Genomic DNA, 14,375 nt, shown 5'->3' with positions numbered 1-14,375 from the left:
TTATCAGACTCTTAAAGGAGCTGTTGGTTTAAGAAGGTTCAGTACACATAAGGTGGCCCACAGATATTAAAAATAATGCCCAGTCTGGCCAAGCTCTTCTGTATTTCGTCTCATCCCATTGTGAGGTCAGTGCTAATTGTATCCACTATTTTCACGCAGGGCGATCAATCTCAGGCCTGAGTAGCTGGTTCAGACAGTGGAGATGGGCCTTGAACCCAGGTACATGTTCAGAGCAGCCCAGTGTCCCCTTCTCCCACTCCTTTATCACGGGATGCACTATCCCTAAGACACCCAGGCTTCCCTCACACACATATTCTGGCTTTGTCACTCTAGAATGTTCTATAACATTATTTTTTTTATTAAATTTCACTTTTCCTTTTAGTTTGGGCTGACTGCTTTGAGTGATACGTTTCTTTGTGCTATAAGACACAAAATTCTTTTACTCTATCATAAACTTGTGTCTCTTTTCCTCAAGTTGGACCTGAGTCCTAAAACCCTGACATGTGATGAATAGCACTGAATTTTTTTTCTTTGTCCTTTTACTCAGATTTTCTGAACTTCATATATCAAAGTAATGAACTGAATAACTAATACTCTGCGAATAGCTACCCTTTATCTCAGGGTGCCAAGTGACTGGCACGGTGTGGTTTTACCCTCATAATCTCATTTGATCTTTCTAATATCCCTATGAAGTAAGTATTATTATTATTATTACTATTTTATAGTTGAGGAAACTGAGGTTGTGGCAGGAGTGGGATTTGAGCCCAGAACTGCAGGATTAACTACTGCCCTTGCCAAGCCACTGCCCTCTTTACTTTAGTTGCTGTAAAAATGTATCCCTGTGCATGCCTCAGGGGTGACAAATGACCCAGCAGTGGTTGGGTAGCTGGAGATGATAAAGTAGGGCTGCTTTACGGCCAGTTGCGAGGTCAGAGCAGAGAGGACCTGCTCTCCCCAAGGGCTCTTGATGAACTCATGGCTTTGGCTGGGGTACACCGCAGTGAGACTTCCTGGAGAGGTCAGTGTAATGCAGGCCCTGGCTGGGGGCAGATCTGGAACCTAGCATTCTCTGGGGATGTGAGTCAGCTTGGTCAACCTTCCTTCTGGAAAGAGGTATGAGGCTGTCACTGCTATTTGTGCTGCCTGGGTGGCCTCCAAACACCAATCATGTCTGAGGTCATTGGAACTGAGCAACTCAAGGAATACCTTTGGTGACTGTGGCTTCAGATACCCGAGGTCCAAATTATAACTTGCGTCTGCCCAGTGATTCACAGTTCAGTGTTTACACCACAGTGAGCTCATTGAATGCTTTGTGCGTCCTGCTGGGCTCTGATGATCGTGTCCATTTGATAGATGCAGAAACAGATGAGAAGAGGCAAGGTCAATTGCCCAAGATCTTGAACCCAGGTCCTGTTGACTCCAACTCCCGTTCACTGGTGATCTTCAGACTTCATGCTGTGGAGCCCTTGAGTATTTGGGGCAGGCCAGGGAAGGGGCTGAGGAGGTGCAGGAGGAGGCCAAGGGGCTGAGGCTCTGTCTTCCTTTTCCTACTTCACTCCAGGCCACACTTGCCTCAGGATTCTGTGACAGACTTGTTTGAAATTTTTGTATTGCTAAGAAAATATTTTCAGAGGACTCTCTCAAATGGTACTTTCTTCTCTGGGAATTGGGTGCAGGCTCTTCCTTCCCAAGGACTCCCTTTTTTCTATAGAGGCAGGGAGATACCTGCTCTTTGTTGGAGAATATAGTCAATCCCAAGGTGGCAGCACAAGGGAAGGGAAACATGCTGGACAGGGTTGCAGCAGGTCTTAGTCCTAGGTTAGTGTGACTTGGCAAGTTATTTACCTCACCCTCTGTATCTGTTAAGATGAGGGCATTGGCCAACATAATTCTGAACATCCAGTTTCATTCAAGTCACCAGTGAATCTGGGATATCATGCTTAGTTCATAGGATCTTAAACAGAGCTGAGTCACTTGAAATTTGATGAACATGTAGTAATTTTTTTTGTATGCATTTTTTTTCCCCTGGAAGGTGTGCCTATAGCTTTCATCAGAATCTCAAAGGGGTCTGTGATACAGAACATCTAGCATTTCAGGATTTTTTTTTTTTTCTCTTTTTGGCAGATATGCTAGGGAATCATATTTCTCCTTAGGGAGGGGGCTAAGGTTATAAGAATGGTGTGAGAAAACTATTTGGAGAAAGGAAACAAGGGAAACTTATAAAGACAAGCAGAGCTAAAAGATGGAAGCTAGATCAATGAGTAAGAGCCTGTGAGCAAGTGGGCAGTACTATTTAAGCTCCTGGATCCAGCCATGCCTGATACCCTAACATTTTTCAGCTAAATAAATGACTGCTCCTCCCTTCTTAAGGCATTTTCTATTTCAATCATCTATAGGATAAATGACTGATGTGCTAATATTATTGGAAGAAGCTACTGCCATTTAAAAAATTAATGAATCACAACATAGAAAAAGCAAAACAGGAAGAGAAAGGGATTGAGGGGGTTTCCTCTTGGGTTTTTTTTTTTTCTTTCAATTTCAGGGAAGAAGAATGCTCCTTATTTTGTTCCCCATCCTTTATTCTTTTAGCAAACCAGTGCCTTTTAGAGGCAGAAAAGACCTTAGAATCAATCTTGACATTACACAGATGGGAAACCAAGATCCAGAGGCGATGTGACTTTCTCAAGGTCATATACTAAATTGGAAGCAGCTGTGAGAATAGAACAGAAGTTACCTTCTTCAAGGTATGCTCCTCCTCTCTGCAAATCTTTCCTCAGTGATTCTTTTCCAGGCAGGCTCTTCAGTTAGCAGAGCTTAGGAAAGTTCTTACACCCATATATGTTGTATCCACACATGGATCCTTACCTTGTCCAGAAAATTCTGCAGTCTGGCTTTCTTTTTCCAGTTCCATGGGCACAGGCTAACAATGCAGTGTTTTGTCCAAAGATGTTGGAGGAGGTAAGGGACCCAAGCCCTCACAGGTGACAGGCCCACCTAGGTAGCCCCAGCTAGGATTGGGGTCCTGGGGATCTGGACCAGGGCAGGCATTGCCCAAGGCAGGAGGATTTACAACTGCTAAGGATCAAAAGCAGACAAGCAGGATTTATGGGACAAGTCCAGGGGGTCACTTTCAGCCACAGGGTTAGATTAGTGCAGCCCTTAAAGGCAGGAATAGCAAAGGCAGATACCGGGGCCAAGCCGGGGCCAGCACAACCATTACCCACAGGGTCGGCAGGAGAGAGGGGCATACCTGAACGCGAAGGTAAAGGAAAGTCAAGAGCCTACCTGCCACCGCATTCACAAACCACTCAAAGCCGCACAGGAGAAATGACCTTTAATGTCCGACTTTTGTTTCCAACCCCGCCAAAGTGACACCCTTCAGGGAAGTACAGGAGGGGCCTGAGAGGTAAGAAATCAGGAGACACACAGCGCCCCGGCGCCTCCTGGGCGCACGCACACTCGCTCTGCCCCCCTCGCGGGCGGCCCCACACACGCACACACGCAATACACGCACATCGCACAGACACACGCACGTGACCCCACAGTTAAATACATGTACAGAAGGACTCGTTTAGATATATACAGAGAGAGAGAGAGACGGAAATCCCGGCCGGCGTCGGGTCCCCCAGGCTCTCAGCATGCTCGGCCCAGCTCTCAGCGCTGTACCTGGCACCCATGCCCCTGCCAGAAAAGCAGCTGCCCCTCTTCCCGCCCCCCTCCCCCCGTTTCCCGGTGGGGCCCGGAGTCTACCGGGCGCCGACACTCCCGTCCCCCCTTCGCCCGCCCTCCCCCCACGATGATGGGCTCCCCAGGGAAAGGAAGCGGTGCGCGGGGACCCTAAAACTGCCCGGGCGCCAGGGGCATGTTGCTTTTGAAGCCGGGCTGCCCGTTGGCCACGTCGGCTGCGGCCTCGAGGCCGGCGTCCCCGTCAGTCCCGGGGCTCTCGGGCTCGGCAAGGAGCTTGAAGGTGAAGAGCGGACCCGAGTCGCGGCGGCCGCGGCGGCCCGGGGGCTCGGGCGCGGGCAGGCTCAGGAGGGCGCCGGGCGCCTTCCACTCCGGGAAGGCGCACAGCTCGACGGGCGGCGGCGCGCCGCGGCCCAGGTAGCCGGGGCTCGGCGAGGCCGAGGGCAGGGTCCGCTGGCTGCCGCTCAGGCAGCTGCCGCTGTCGTCCAGCGAGTCCTTGCGCGACTGAGAGCGCTCCAGCGAGCCGCCGCGCGTCCACGGCCGGTAGGTGTAGCCGCAGCCGCCCAGGCGCCTCCGACGGCGGCGGCGGCGGCGGCCGCGGCACTGGCACCCGAGGATGCGCACGAAGGCGCGCTTGAACTCCTTGCTGGAGCACGGGTAGATGATGGGGTTGAGGCAGCTGTTGAAGTAGCCCAGCCAGAAGACCACCTTGAACACGGCGTCGGGGGCCTTCAGGGTGGAGAACAGGGAGCCTGCAGGGGGAAGGGGTGGGGGTGGGGGGGCACGGGCAGAAAGACAAACAGTCGGTGAGCAGACAGACCCTCTCTTCCATGTGATTTGCCCACAAACTGTTAACCGGTGGATTCCTGTCTCCTGCCTCCTTTGCCCAGGCCAGTTCCTCTGCCAGGAATACTGCCGTTCCATCTCAAAACACATGACTCCTACATGCTTTTTTTAAGTCCAACCTCCATCTCTTCACCTTCGCCCATAAAATCGTTCCTGATTTAGCTAAACAGGATTCAAACAACTGTATCTATAACGTTCTTAGGATAGCGCTTACCAGTTTCTTCGTGAATTATAATAATAACAATTATACATAGCTCTTGTACAGCTGTTGGAACGGCACTGTGTTGGTTCTTCACCTACTACTTTATCCTTCACAGAATGCTATGAAGTACTTCCATGGGAAATATGAGATGTATTAAAGACCTAAAGGTGAAAGGTAAACCTTTATAAGGTAAAAGAAAACAAGGTAAACGACAGTCTTACCGATGGAGAGGTGAAGAAAAACGACTTAACACTTCAAAAAGATAAACTATGGGGCAAGAGTCGGAGAAGATATTTACAATGTCTTAAGACTGTCAAGGGATTGGTATTTAGAGTACATTAGGACTCCTGCAAGTCAACAAGAAAAAGCATTCCTAGTAGAAACGTGGGCAAAGAAAAGGAACAGGCAATTTCAACAAAATAGAAAACTGGAGGGCTAATGAGCATATGCCAAGGTGCTCAAAATATTAGGCAGTCAAATTAAGTGAGAGCCACAAAGTGAGAGAACATATCTGTTACACTGGCAAAAATTAGAAAGCTCAATAGTGCCAAGTGCAGGCAGGGGTGTGGAAACATGGGGAGTCTCCTGCTAGTGGCGGACACAGGCTGTGAAGACCTGATCCCATTAAGTATACAGATACCTCCTGACCCAGCAATTTTGTTCCAGGGCAGGGATCTGAAAGAATTTTCACACAGGTCAGCAGGGGCCATGTGTGACTATGCTCAGGGTGATGGTGTTTATGGTGACAGAGTTGGAAAACACTTGGGTGCCCCTCATTGCGAATTATGGAAAAGTAGAGTTTGGACATGCATAGCAGAGCAATTACGCAGTACCTAAAAGTCCAAATAGCAATATGGAAAGATCTCAAATACCTTGTTCTTTGTAAAAAAAAAAAAAAAAAGGAAACAGAATGAGCTTTATAACATAACATCTTTTAAGTAACACACCAAACAATCAAACTCATTTGCAAAAACATTTTCGAGTTAAAAAATACATATCAAATGCAAAATGGGTGTCTATGGGTGAGGCAGAGGGAAAGGGGAATAGGAGATAGGAATAAAAGGAAACGAATCAATAAAATAAGAGAGATGCCAGACTTAGACCTATGATGATGGGATGCTGATAACTGAGAAACATGACTAACTCATGCGTCTGAATCGAGGTCCAAAAGCATGTAATGCAAAATTAATTTCAAAACTACTTCCATTTTAAATACAAGGCAACTGAGACTTGGAGAGGTTAAATGACTTGCCCCAGGCCACATAGCATGTTTGTAATATAGCTGGGATTTAAACTCAATTCTGTTTGAATATGAAACATTTTTGTTTGTTTGTTTTGAATGCTATTAATTTCCCTTTGTGGAAAAATGAGAAGCTATTAAAAAGCAAAAAGAAAAGAAAAAATATTTTAAAAGCACAAATAAACCCTCAATGTAGAGATACCACATTCTGGTACATAAACTTCCAGATTTTTTTCCTGTTGTATATACTACACATGTAAATACACATGTAAATGTTTGCATATATACATGTAAATGTTGTAGATACACATACATATGTAAATGAACATATATTTGTTGTATATACATATGTAAATGTTTTAAAAATGCAATTATACTTCACAGAACATTCTGTAACTTCAAACCATGTCCCTAAACCAGCCACTCCACCTGTAGCACAGTGACTTTCGTATTCCTGTCTAACCTCCTCTGTTACACTGTGAGCTTCCTAAGAGCCTGGTCTTTGAGATCACCTTTGAATCCATTTGAAGGAAGAGCGTATGAGTGGGAGAAATCGTAGCAAATCTCGAAATCCAACTTCCTCACTTGATCCATGGAGACACTGAGACCCAGAAAGTAGCTGAAGATCCCATAGTTGTTGCATAGATGCCGTAAGAATCCCTATTTTGGATTGCACTTGAGTTTTCCCCCTGCAGTACTTGACCTTCTTGATTATTGAGTCTGGCTTGTTGTTACAGGGAGCCTCCTGATTCTCTGCTTGGCGATAGAGGGATGGTGGCTGACCAGGGTTCCTGCTGCAGGGTTAAGTCAGAGAGGGATTAAACTTGGAAAGAGGGTTATCCATACTTGTTGCATGCATGCCCAGCTGCTTCAGTCGTGACTGACTGTGAGCCTATGGACTGTAGCTCACCAGGCTCCTCTGTCCATACGATTCTCCAGCAAGAACACTAGAGTGGGTTGCCATGCCATCCTCCAGGGGATCTTCCCCGACTCAGGGATCAAACCCGCGTCTGCTACGTCTCCTACATTGGCAGGCGGGTTCTTTGCCACTAGTGCCATCTAGTGTTAACTATAAGTATGTTGACGTCTCAACTCTGGGTTAGGGCTAGGTGAGGCCAATGAGGGCGCCACCTCGTGGTCTGATTCATGAAAAGGTCTGCACCGTTGGGTTTTGGTCCCACTGTTGGCATCACCGACTCGATGGATGTGAGATTGAGCAAGCTCTGAGAGTTGGTGATGGGCAGGGAAGCCTGGCATGGTGCAGTCCATGGGGTCGCAAAGAGTTGAACACGACTGAGTGACTGAACTGACTGTCCAAGATTATCCTTTGGATAGAAGGCTCTAGTGGAAATGCAAATATGACGTGTGGACACCCAGTATCCATGATGGGGCGAGTTCTTTTTGCCCATGTGGATGGTCTTGTTTCTGTCACAGAGTCTAAAGGGAATAGTTAGAATGGTCTTGAAAAAAATGGGAACCTGGAGAATAAATCTGGGAAGTGGAGAGAGGGAGCTAACAGTTGGAAACCTTGTGCATTACTCTAGAGGGTAAATGTTGGTGAGCATATGCACAGGTAGGCACACCATCCATGAGGACATGTTAAGGCCTGGGATTGAGCTGGTGGGGAACAAACAATTGTGGCAAAGGTGGGGAGGGTCCAGAGCAGGAGAGCATCCTTGCTGAAGACAGACTTGTAACTCTGCTTGCCAACCCTGTTGAAGATGGTAGTAAAATGGCCTAACAGGGCTGTATCTTGAAGGACCAGCTTTTAAAGGATACACGAATTACAATAATACTAATAGCTAATATTCATCAGAACCATCAGTCACATTGTGTGTGCTTTATGCACATCCTACACTAAACCCTTTACACCATTCACCTGTTTAATGATCACAATAATCTCTAGATGAAGGGACTATAGTTGGTCCCATATTATGAATCAGAACACCAGCATATGAGTGGTAGCTTTTTACATTTTTATACATTCATTCTTTCATTTGTTCATTCATTAATTCCACAAATATGGAGCTCTGCTAAGTGTCAGGCATGAGGCCAAACTGTGGGGATACATTAGGGGTGTTTCTGTCCTGTGGCAGTCCACAGGCTTGTGAGGGGGCAGTTCACTGCACCAGAACACACATAACATTATGATAGGGGCATAAATGCCATTCTCTCCTTCTGTGCCATATGGCATTTCTCCCTAGGTTCTTCTTCACCTGCATCACACTGAAAGCACCTTGTTAGGGATAAAGATGGGCTGGAAGTTTGTCTTTATTTTTTTACCAAGCACTCTCCAAGGACCAGTGGGCTGAGATGTGCTCAGCCAAAGGGAAGGGGGATGATGTTGATTTTCTCATGGCATTCATTTACAGCCATAATTTGAGCTTGGGCTCCCTGAGATGCCTGTTCCTCTGAGAAGGTCATGCTTTGCCTTTAGCCAATTTAGGCAATGTGGCCTGGTGACTTGAGCTCAGAGTTTGCAATCACAGAGGCCTGGTTTTGCATCCTTTTTTTGGAGTATTGGCTGTTTGACTTTTGAAAAGTTAACTGGCTCTCTCAGGCTAAATTTTCTTATCCACAAATTGGGGATAACATCTGCTTCATAGGATTATTCTGAATACATGAAAATATCCATGTTAAAACACTTGATATGGGGTCTGGCACCTTGAAAATTGATAAATGGTAGCCATTTTCCAAATATACTTTATATCCTGGCCCATTCATTTGCATCCTCCAGGAACTCTGCTGATTAACCCTACCTGACTCAGAGTGACTCCTTTATTCTGTACTCCTCGGAACATATACAATCAGATCTTATTCTGTTATTTTATCGTTTGTCTGTTAATGTTGCTGAGCCATCCCAGGGCTGGCTAAGTCCTTGTTTACCACTCATACTGTAAACTCCTTCTGGGCAGAAACCATGTCTTTATTTCTTTTCCATTCCAGGGAAAGAATATTTTTATTACATTTTATTAATATTTTATATTTTTATTATAAAAGTGACACAGTGGAGAATGAATAGGGGGAGCACAGAGAATTTTTAGGGCAGTGAAATTTTTGGTATGATACTATATTGGTAGATATATGTCGTTATACATTTGTCCAAACCCATAAACTGTACAACACTAAGATTGATCCCTAATGTGAACTGAGGACTTCAGGCGATTATGTGTCAATATAGGTTCACCACAGTACCTTCCTGTCAATTTGGAGGTGAACCTAGAACTGCTCTAAAAAATTAAGACTATTCAAAAAACCTCACATCCTTAAAAAGAGGGTTTCCCTGGTGGCTCAGATGGTAAAGAATCTGCTTGCAATGCAGGAGACTCAGGTTCGATTCCTGGGTCAGGAAGATCCCCTGGAGAAGGGAATGGTAACCCACTCCAGTATTCTTGCCTGGGAAATCCCATGGACAGAGGAGACTGGTGGGCTATAGTCCAGGGGCCACAAAGAGTTGGACACGACTGAGCGACTAACACACAATACACATATCTTCACAAAGCTAAAAATAGAATTTCCATATGATTCAGTAATCCTATTTCTAGGCATATATCTGGAAAAGATGAAAACTCTAATTCAAAAAGATGCCTGCACCCCAATGTTCACAGCAGCACTGTTTACAATAGTCAAGACATGGAAGCAACTCAAGTGTCCATCACCAGATGAATGGATGAGAAAATGTGGTGGGCACGCATGCATGTGCGCACACACACACACACAGGAATATTACTCAGTCATTAAAAAAAAAATGAAATGATGCCATTTGCAGCAACATGGATGGACCTGGAGATGGTCATATTAAGTGAAATAAGTCAAAAAGAGAAAGACAAACACTGTATGGTATCACTTATATGTGGAATCTAAAATATGACGCAAATGGGACTTCGTTGGTGATTCAGTGGCTAAGACTGCACTGTCAGTGCAGGGGGCTTGGGTCTGATCCCAGGTCAGGGATCTGGGTCCCACACGCTGCAACTAAAGCACCTGTGTGCCGCAACTCAGACCCAGAGCAGCCAAGTAAGACAACAACCCAATGAGCTTATTCACAAACCAGAAACAGACTCACAGACACAGAAAACAAACGTGGTTACTAAATGGGAAGCAGGGGAGGGCTACATTGGGAGAAGGGGACTTACAGATCCACACAACCATATATAAAATAAACGAACAACAAGGCTTTACTGTATAGCACAGGGAACTATATTCAATCAGTTCAGTCAGTTCAGTCGCTCAGTCATGTCTGACTCTTAGCGACCCCATGAATCGCAGCACACCAGGCCTCCCTGTCCATCACCAACTCCCGGAGTTCACTCAGACACGTCCATCGAGTCAGTGATGCCATCCAGCCATCTCATCCTCTGTCGTCCCCTTCTCCTCCTGCCCCCAATCCCTCCCAGCATCAGAGTCTTTTCCAATGAGTCAACTCTTCGCATGAGGTGGCCAAAGTACTGGAGTTTCAGCTTTAGCATCATTCCTTCCAAAGAAATCCCAGGGCTGATCTCCTGCAGAATGGACTGGTTGGATCTCCTTGCAGTCCAAGGGACTCTTAAGAGTCTTCTCCAACACCACAGTTCAAAATAGATTATAATAAACTATAATGTAACAGAATTGAAAAAGAATATATATATATAAACAAATCACCTTGTTGTATACCTGAAAGTAACAAATATTATAAATTACCTAAACTTCTACTAAAAAAACCTGTCACATTAAAAAAGTGACACCTGCTAAATTACACAGTACAAAAAGAATCTATATAATATAGAGTGAAAATTCTTTCTCAAGTAGATAGGACCAGAGTCAACAGTTCTGTTTTTATCCTTTCAGATGGATTTTTAAAATGGGGTCATACACATACCTTTCCCCAAATTTATTTCTTCACTTAGAATATATAAAAGACATTTCTTCATGTCACAGCATTACATCCTGCTGTCTGGATATATAGTATTTCACTTAACTCTTTCCTGATAGTAGTCAGATAGGTGATTTTCAATTTCGGGCTATTACAAACTGCAGTAATGAAAAGCCTCGTGCATCTTGTGTTTTTGCACACTTGAGTGTTTCTGCAGGGTAACATTCTTCATGAGGAATCACTGGGTAGGTTCCACATTCAAGTCCTGACAGCTAGCCAAACCGCCTTCTGACTGGCTGTATCAATTTACTATCCCAACTGACTGTGTAATGAGTGTGATATTTTCCCCACATCTCCACAACTTTGTGGTGTGGTCAGTTTTGAATCCTCGTGTATCTGGGAGCTGCATAATGACCTTGCCCGCCCTCTTGTTCCATTTGCATTCTCCTTTATTTCGTCCTCCAGCAGACCAGAATGGCTCTCCCACCTTGAGCAAGCCCTCGGTGACTTCTGCTAGGGACTGCCCTTTTCTCATTAGATTCTGACTCTTGGGATGGAATCCTGGCTCTCTCACCAGACCCGTGACCTTGAGCAAGCTTCATACTATCCCTAAGCTTCTTCAGTTTCCTCATCAGTAAAATGGGTCTAATAAGAGTATCACCTTCCCTGGGTTGTTTTGAGGATTAAACAAGATAAAACATGTAAAGCTCTTATTAGCATGCTGGGTACCAGGTTCCTGCCACCTAAATCAACTCTGCATTAATGCTAATTAACCAAATGATACTTATTCCTATAAACCACTCATTAGGCTAGAAATCTAATTACAGGAAATCGATGTTTGTTAACTTGATGTATCATTTTGGGTCAGTTGCTTTCCCTTTCTGGGCCTCAGTTTCCCTCCTTTAAAAATGTATTTATTTATTTTACTGAAATAGAGTTGATGGACAATATTATGTTAGTTTCAGGTTCAGTACCTAATAATTTGACATAGTTTCCCTCCTTTAGTTGAGTGGTTTGATCCAAGTCCTGTCCAGCCGTATCATTCACAGTCTTCATAAGCCCAGCGCTAGAAGCCCTGCCCATCCCTGCTTCTCCAGACCCACCACAGAGGGGCAGTGCGGGTCAGGGGTTGGACTGCCACGCGCCTCAGATTCCACACATATTTCGGCCCCTTCCTTCCTCTCTCTCCTGCCAGCAGCACAGTAGCCATCGGGATTAGGGGCTCTGTTTGCAACACCAGCATGCCCTGGTGGGAGCCAAGAGCCCTCATTAATTAGGGAAGGTGCCAAGCCTCCTCGGGCACGAAAGCATGTTGGTGACAGGAATCCTTTTTTCTCTGGGCACAAAAACGGACCTTTGGGCGCCAGTGAAGATGCCAAGGGGCTTCCCTGATGGCTCAGTGGATAAAGAGTCTGCCTGCAATGCAGGAGACACAGGAGACGTAGGTTCCAGCCCTGGGTCATTTGGAAAATCCCCTGGAGAAGCAAAGGGCAACCCACACCAGTATTCTTTTTTGGAAAAGCCCTTGGGCAGAGGAACTGGTAGAGTATAGTCCATGGGGTCGCAAAGAGTCAGCCACAACTGAGCAACGAGCACGAAGATGCTAAAAGAGGGAGCAAATATCAATGGGAAATGTAGGTTTCTGGAAGCCTGCTCTCTCTGCTGGAAGTAAGGCCGGTGTCTGCTCTTTGCCAGGATTACCAACTCTCAGTGCATGTCCTTGAGCCTGGCTCCACATCTCCTGCCCATGAAATGTTTCCACGCGCCTTAGCCCTGCGTCTTAGCATCATGGCTTGGCAGAACTGGGAAATCTTCTTCCTTAAGGGAAGGTCAGTCAGGGTGAGTGACTTTTACAAGGTCACTTGGCTGGTGAATGGCAGTACGAGAGCCAGAACCTGTTTAAGTGTCCTTCACTTGATCCAAAAAAACATTTATCGAGACAGTGGAGCTCAGTGATTAAGGACCTATTCAGCAGACACGACTGAGCGATTTCACTTTCACTTTTCACGTTCATGCATTGAAGAAGGCAATGGCAACCCACTCCAGCGTTCTTGCCTGGAGAATCCCAAGGACGGAGGAGCCTGGTAGGCTGCTGTCTACGGGGTCGCACAGCGTTGGACACGACTGAAGTGACTTAGCAGCAGGAGCAGCGAACACAGGCAGGTACACCTGGGTTCAAGTGCTGACCCTGACTTCTTAGCTGAGTGAACTTGGAGAAGCTGCTTGAGCTCTGTTTCTCGGAAAACAGGAATGGTGATAATTCTTTTCTGAATGGATGAGTTGAGCTTAGGCTTGGTAAGTGCTTGGCATGTTAAAAGTACTCAATAAGTACAGCTATTCGACTGCTGCAAACACAACTACGTTACTACTGCCAATGCTGCTGTTGCTGCCAGTGCTAGTGCTACCAAGATGAAGGAAATGCAGAAGAAGACAAGCTCTCCTGTGCAGAGCAGGTGTCAGGACTCTCACCCTGCTGCTCTTCCCAGTACAGGCCCAGGGATAGGGCTCCAGCTGGTTCTGGAACTTGATGAAACTGTATGTGATATTCATGCAATTTTCTGGGGGAGAATCCATAGCTATCATGGGCTTGATGGGGTCAGCAACCCTCAAAGGTTTAAGCCTCACCCATCTCAAGTCTAGAGCTTCCTAAGCATCAGTCACTCCACTCCTTGGACCACCCATTACTTAATGCTTTTCTCTAAATAAATTCACTTTTGGTATCTAAATTTTTTTTTAAAGAAAGCTTTTTATTACTGTTTAAAAACCTGCATTATTTGCTATAAACAGAATGCAATGGCAGAGAAAAAGAAGATGAAGACAAAACATTAGTAGCTCTGGATGACTCCATAGTGTAGTGTGTCTGAGCCTCCTCTCTTTTTCAAAGAGGGAGATTAGCTCAGGTTGAGGGGTGTTGAAGACTTGCTGGCTTTAAACTGAGGGGCATTCATTCCTCTTTGAGGACCTGAAGGATTGAAAGAGAAGTGAACAGGGACTATTTCCTCACTAGAGAACCCAGCCCCTGGCACATAATAGTGCTAAATAAATATTTGTTCACTGATTGACTGACTGAATATGTGATTCAGTTGGTGCCATCTCTGGTTGGCGTTTCAAGCCATCTTGCACTGCACTCAGATCCGTAGTCATTTTGAGCAGCACTGTGGGCACAGCTCTGGGAAACCACTTGTAGGAGGCCCCATGGCTCCATTAGGATGCCTCCTGTTAGTCTCTTACTGAGGTTTTTTAAACAGATCAAATGAGAGAACACCTCTGAAAGGGCTTGGAGGGGTTGAAAGCTTCACATCTGGGTGGGGCAAGTAAGAGGGAGAACTTGAGAGGAAAGGGATAAAGCAGCAAGCAGATGGTGCAGTGAGCCCACTCATATCACATGGGCTTTGCCTGCTGAAGGGTGACTTAGAGGGATGGTGAAGTACAAGGATCCAAAAGCTAAAATGAAGCAGGATCAGCACAAGGAGAAGTACTTCTTGGCTGGACCATGGTCCGGGTGGGTCATCCTTAAGGTGCTATTCAACGAATCTGAACAGTGAATCCCC

The 14,375-nt window shown here is 45.7% G+C and overlaps 1 protein-coding gene across 1 annotated transcript in view; it reads right to left on the bottom strand.

The window, feature by feature from the left end:
• Positions 1-3,317: 3,317 nt before the first annotated feature.
• Positions 3,318-14,375, bottom strand: part of ADRA1B (adrenoceptor alpha 1B) — a 61,542-nt gene continuing 50,484 nt past the window's right edge. The window contains exon 2 of the mRNA XM_086412696.1: positions 3,318-4,436. Within this exon, the coding sequence (XP_086268822.1) occupies positions 3,838-4,436 (599 nt within the window). The 3' untranslated portion in view covers positions 3,318-3,837. The remainder of the gene's footprint in view (positions 4,437-14,375) is intronic.

The sequence above is a fragment of the Bos grunniens genome, chromosome 7 (assembly GCF_055505025.1).
Source record: "Bos grunniens cultivar Pamir isolate PY7600 chromosome 7, Bosgru_T2T1.0, whole genome shotgun sequence".
Taxonomy (NCBI): Eukaryota; Metazoa; Chordata; class Mammalia; order Artiodactyla; family Bovidae; genus Bos; species Bos grunniens.
The sequence above is the reverse complement of the archived record's forward strand: the minus strand, read 5'-3'. Positions and strand labels throughout refer to the sequence as shown.